The following is a 5875-nucleotide window of genomic DNA, read 5'->3' as shown; positions in this document are numbered from 1 at the left end:
TTTTTTTTTTTTTTTTTTTTTTACAGGAATGTTAACAATTACAGATTTCATTAACATCCTGCATAGATACTATAAGTCTCCAATGGTGAGTTGCCCTATCAAGCCATAGTGGTATTGACAGTGGTAATATAAATAAATTGAAATGAAAAGCATTGAGGATTACATAATATTTGCGAAGTCTTCTGAAGCTTTGTTTGCTAGAGAAATATTTTATTGCATTTCTGTGGTGCATAACACAGTGAGGTCTTGATTTTGAACTCTGGGCCCTATTCTGGTACTATTATTACTACCTGGTTTTTGGAGTGAAAGGTCTGGCTAACACATGGACTGACTCCATGTGAAACTAGCTGTAGCAAAAAAAAAACTCAAGAAAAAGTATTTAGTCATGGTCCAATTTTTTAATTGCTCATTTTATTTCAAAATATATGATTTGCATGTAATTGGCTTCATGTATAAATAACATCGAGTTGATTTTTCCCTCACTTAAGACTGAACAGTAGTTTTAAAACTTTACAAAATTTTAAGAAATGAAAAATTTCTTTAAAAAATCTTAATGGTGAAATCCATTCACTTGCCAATACACAGGAATTCTTTTCAGCTCATGGCTATTTTGCAGAGCTTGGCGAATATGCTAAAAGGACCATGCACACTGAAGGACTCAGTAAGTGAGTTTTTCATTTATCTAATATAGCTTATACAGTAGATGTCATAAGTGGGTCAAATCCATTCTTTTGAGTAGTACCTAGTTTGTTAATTTGGCCACTGTACGTGAAATAGCCAGTTCTGGGCATTCCTTTTGACTGCAAGCAGTATTTTAACATCCTGGTTAATACTAGTTTTAAAATTTCCCCTTCACTTACACATGTACGTATACATGCAGGCATGTGATTTTTTTGTTGCTGTCAAGTTCCGATTCCCTATGACAGTGATTTGTTTAAAATTGACGCCAGCATTTTTAACTTGTTCTAAAAGCTTCTTGTGAGAAATTGTAAGCTCATCTGAGGCATTTTATTTATTGCTCATAAGCAGTTGGAAACATACAAACTGCTGCCACCGTATTAAGTAACTGACCACTAGAGTTTTTTCTTGATGCATTATAATAGAAGAGGCAGTTAATGAATTACTACACGCTGAGAAATTTTCCATACAGTGAGTCCATATTGTAATACTCAATCTTAGCCTTCAGGTACACTTAACCTTTTACATAGTATTATGAGGGCCAAACCTTTATTCATAGTACATCATTTCACAGATAGTCTTACAGACAGGCCTTAGGATGGGGTTCATTGCAGAGGAAGAGAGCTAACTGAATAAAGATGAAAAAATGTGAGCATAGAAGGCTATTACAGCCTGTTCATGGGCTGGGACTGGCCTGTGTAAAGAGTAAGAGGTCTCTGTTTGTTTTACCATTGTGGTGTCACGTTCCACCGAAACTAAAGTTGTGTTTCAGTGATAGTTTTCATTGAAATGCCAGTAAAATGGATAATGTCCTGTAAAACTAGATTTTGAAACCTTCACTTCTGATTATTTGGGTGTATTTGCAAGGAATGCCATTAATTTCAGTGGGAGTATTCATGTAGTAAGTTACTATTTGACTAAGTATTAAAGAATATGCCCCCTGTTGAATTGTTTTTTATTGCATAGTAGCTTAATGCTATTATAAATGGAGTATTTTAAAAAACTGTGAATTATGTCAGTTTTATGAAGGTAGAGTCACTTCACTGTTTGATTTGCACTTTGAACTTTTTAAAATCATTGTGGTTATATATGCTTTTAGGGGCAATAAAAATCAGCTGTTTTATTGTGTTTAATGCCATAAGTTGCATACATCCAACTCGTTCACGGATATTTTTCTTGAGTACAACTACTTTAGGAAAAGAATTCTTACTGCATTTTTTAGAAGTTTTCAGTGAGCTGATATAGACAGTGTGTCTATTACTGTTACTTAAAGATCACCTTTAAAGGTTTTTCTAAAGTACTTACTTGGCTTGTGTCTGTCTTTTGATAATATACTGAGTGATTGTAGTGTATTTTATCTGCCTTTAAATGGTTGTGAAAAAATGTTTTCCACTCCCATGTATTAGTGCCATAAAGTAAGTTCTGTTCTTGACTGGGCTATTCTGTCTCAAGAATTATCACCAACCAAAATTCTTTACTTTATGCTGTTGTCTACCTGCAGTGCAATATAAAGTGCTATCCTGATCTCAATCATTTCTGTTAAACCCCAAATTCTTATGGGCAAGACAGAAAAAATGTTCTAAGCATGTTAAAATTTCATTTATCTGCAGGTTCAGATCTATGAATTGGAGGAACACAAAATTGAAACATGGAGGGGTAAGAACACTTATTTACTGAAGTCTGCTAAGGAAACCTACAATTGTTTCTGGAAAAGAAATTCTTGATCCTACACACTACCTAACTCTTGCTAAAGTGGTGCAATGAAAGCAGGATATCTAGAGAGTTTGTCTATTTGCTGTTGGTGCTTGTGCTTTTCTTGGGGACAGGGGTTCCACTTGAAATAATGATCCTGTGGGTGGTGAACTGAAAAGAACCTATATTCAGACAGGCCTTGACAGTAGTTGGGATCCTTTTTATTGCATACTTCAAGATCAGTCTTCCTTTACAAGCTCTATTTTTTTTTTTAATTTGGTAACAACATCCTAAGCTATAATTACATGTGGTATGAAGTCATGAAGGACTTATTTTCATGCATCTTGAGGAACTCTTAAATATAAACTCTTTCCAGATCCAGGGCTTTTTTTTAAATAAAGTTCTCCAGTTGATTTCAATATACCGTGTAGAATGTTACAGTTGACTCTGGTCTTTTCTTTGTCATTCCCTATATCGTAGTTTTCACTGTAAAAATTTCAAAATTATATATGTTTTTTGCAGTACTGGTGTTGGGTTGATTTTGGGGTTAGACATTCCTGTTTTAAATATTGTACTTGGTTGCTGATTTTTGTTGTCCATATATGCTTAGTCTCTAACATTCAGTTTCTAATACTATTATAAAAAATAGGGATGTTTATATACTGAAATGTTGTTAGACTGCTCTGTGGCTGACTTTATATTTGGGCACAGCTAAACTTCCTGGACAAATTCTAGCTGTGTGTAGGAATGACTCTAGATTCTGGTGTGTCAAGCAAATCTAAGTCCTCAGAGTGAAAGGAGTATTTTTCCTCAAGTAAGAGGTACTTCATCTACAGAAACCTTTCTTAAGACAAGGTGTAAGAAATCTTATTGCTGTGTTCCACAGAGATACCACAGCCTGAATCAGGTACTGAGGGAGCATGATATGAAACTTCCCACCTTGCAGCAACATACTAATCCAAGGGGAAAAGAAATCCAAGAAAGCTGACTGTACTTTAAGGATGCTGTATGAAAAGCATAGGAGCAAGTTATCCTGCTGAGATGGAAGAATAGGAAGTGCGACAGGAGACCAGTCTGGCTAGATGGATCTCCGCAGGGAGACTCAAAAAGGACTCCTACAAACAGTGGAAACTTGGTCATATTTCTAGAGAAGAGTATAAGAGTATCACACACATGTATAAGGAGAAAATCAGGAAGGCCAAGGCATGGTTTTAGATTCAACTGAGAAGGGGCATAAAGCAATAAAAGGGGATTGTTCAAGCATGTCAAAAAGAAGAGGAAGACCGAGGAAACTTACGGAACACAGAAGACAATCAAGTTATGGATAATACAGAGACGGCTTGAAGTATTTAATGCCTTTTTTACTTAATTCTTCACAAATAAGGTCAGCTACCAGATGATGAGCAGAGCTGGCAAGAAAGATAAGGAGACAAAAAGCCTAGAGTGGTGGCAGAACAGGTTAGGTGTTACTTACAGAAGCTAGATGCTTTCAGGTTGGGAGGCCCAGATGGGGTACTTCCTAGTGTACTGAAGGAATTGCCTGAGGTAGTTTGAGTCATCGAGTATCCTGTTTAAGAACTGGGGGAGGTTGGGTGAGGTCCTGGATGATTGAAAAGGGGTGATATAGTACCCTGTATTGCTGGCTTAGCATGCTTCAGTGGTTCTCAGTTGGGGTGCTGCCATCATCAAAGATGGGTAGAGCTGCCCTAAGGACCTTGTGCACATCCAGATTGGGATGGATTGTAGCACACCTGTGCGCTCCTGCCTTCATCAGGGTTATCTGATAAACCTAAAGGGAAAAGGAGCACTCAGTCTTGCCAGTTGTCTCATACCATGTGCCTCTGTTTCTGGGAAAGGCCATGTAGTATCAGACTGTGAAAGGTGGTGGCAGAACCTGGGTGCTCCTCCCTGTTTTAGAGTTATCAGATAACCCTAATGCAGGCATAGTAGCAACATTGAGGAATTCTGTAAAGGGCTTAAAATCATCATCCATATGGCCTGTGTTGAATCCATTGGCTATGCCACCCATTGACACCAAGACTGGTTTGATGAGAGCAACACTGAGATCCAGGTCCTCCTCAACCAGAAGAGAAGGGCTCATTCTGCTTGGCAAAATGACATTTCATCTCAGCAGAAGACGACATATCAGCTCAAAGCCAAAGCTCAAAGGACAATCTGGGAAATCAAAAGTCATTGGCAAGATAAATCCAAGGAGCTCTAGTTCTATGCTGACAAAGATGACATGCATAGTTTTTTCCAGGTAATTAAAGCCATGTATGGCCCAATTTTCAATGACCCTGCTTTCCTGAAATCACAGGATTTCCTAGATTGTAAGGGCTGGAAGGGACTTAACAAGATCATCGGGTTCAGCCCCCTCTTCCCTGCACAAGGCAGGAATGACTTAGCAGTCCTCAGCAACAGTGAATCTATCTAAGCTAGATGGAAAGCACTTGGAGGCACTCCTGATCAGATGAACAGACGGTGGCTAATACCACCATTGAGTCCATCCCCCAACAACCTGAAAAGGGGATCCTTTGATAACCCTCCTATCCTGGAAGAAGTCTGGTGCGCCATCAAGAACAACAAGGCTACTGGACTGGATGACATATCTGCTGAAGTCTACGAGGCTGCTGGTGAAGAACTGGTACTGAAACGCCATGAATTTGTTCTCTGAATTTGAAACAGCAAAGAGATCCCTGGGGACCTGAGGAATGCCAATATCATAACTATCTTCAAAAAAGGAGTCTGTGCGTGGGAACTATCAAGGTACTGCCCTCCTTTCCATAGCAGGAAAAATCCTCACTTACATCTTGCTGAACTGTCTTCTACCTCTTGCCGAGGATGTCCTGCCAGAGTCTCCATGTGGTTTCAGACCATCCCACTGGACAATTGACATGATCTTTGTTGCCTCCTGGATCTATGAACAGTATTGGAAACAATATCAGGACCTGTATATGTCTTCGTGGATGTTACCATGGTCTTTGATTCCCTCAATTGTGAGGCCTTGTGAAAAGTACTGGCCAGATTTGGATGTGCTGAAAAGTACATCAAGGTTCTGAAACTTCTCTATGACCAGATGACAGTGGCCATTCTATGCAGTGGATCAGAGACAGATCCATTTGTCATCCAAACCAGGGTCAAGCAAGAATGTGTTGTTCTCCCAACTCTGTTCTCCATTTTTTTTTTTTGACAGTCATCCTGGTTGTCATTAAGGACTGCCTTCCTTCTGGAATGGATATTGACATTCATATGGCTCCTCAATCTGGGTCATTTTCTTTTGAAAACCTAAATACTCAAAATAGCCATCCTTGACCTTCAGTATGCTGATTGATGACTCTGCCATCCATGTGCACACTGAAGAAAATTGCCAGGCCATGCTGGATCCTAATCAATAGAAGCCTGTTGAACTTTGGCCCTTTCTCTTAACATTGGGAAGACTAAAGTTCTCTGTCAGCTGACTCCAGGCCATGAATGTGACCCCCCCCCCATCCCCCCCCCAAATTCC

General features: G+C 39.0%; 1 protein-coding gene across 2 annotated transcripts in view; it reads left to right on the top strand.

Annotated features, from left to right (window-relative positions):
• PRKAG2 (protein kinase AMP-activated non-catalytic subunit gamma 2) overlaps nt 1–5875 on the top strand; it is a 375527-nt gene that overhangs the window by 319279 nt on the left and 50373 nt on the right. For both annotated transcript variants that reach the window (XM_019508123.1, XM_019508124.1), the window contains 2 exons: nt 27–85; nt 2289–2334. In XM_019508123.1, coding sequence (XP_019363668.1) covers nt 27–85; nt 2289–2334 — 105 coding nt within the window. The remainder of the gene's footprint in view (nt 1–26; nt 86–2288; nt 2335–5875) is intronic.

This window comes from Gavialis gangeticus, unplaced genomic scaffold, assembly GCF_001723915.1.
Source record: "Gavialis gangeticus isolate Ggan-Ray unplaced genomic scaffold, GavGan_comp1, whole genome shotgun sequence".
Lineage (NCBI taxonomy): Eukaryota > Metazoa > Chordata > Crocodylia > Gavialidae > Gavialis > Gavialis gangeticus.
Note: the sequence above shows the minus strand (reverse complement) of the source record. Positions and strands in the feature narration are given on the sequence as shown.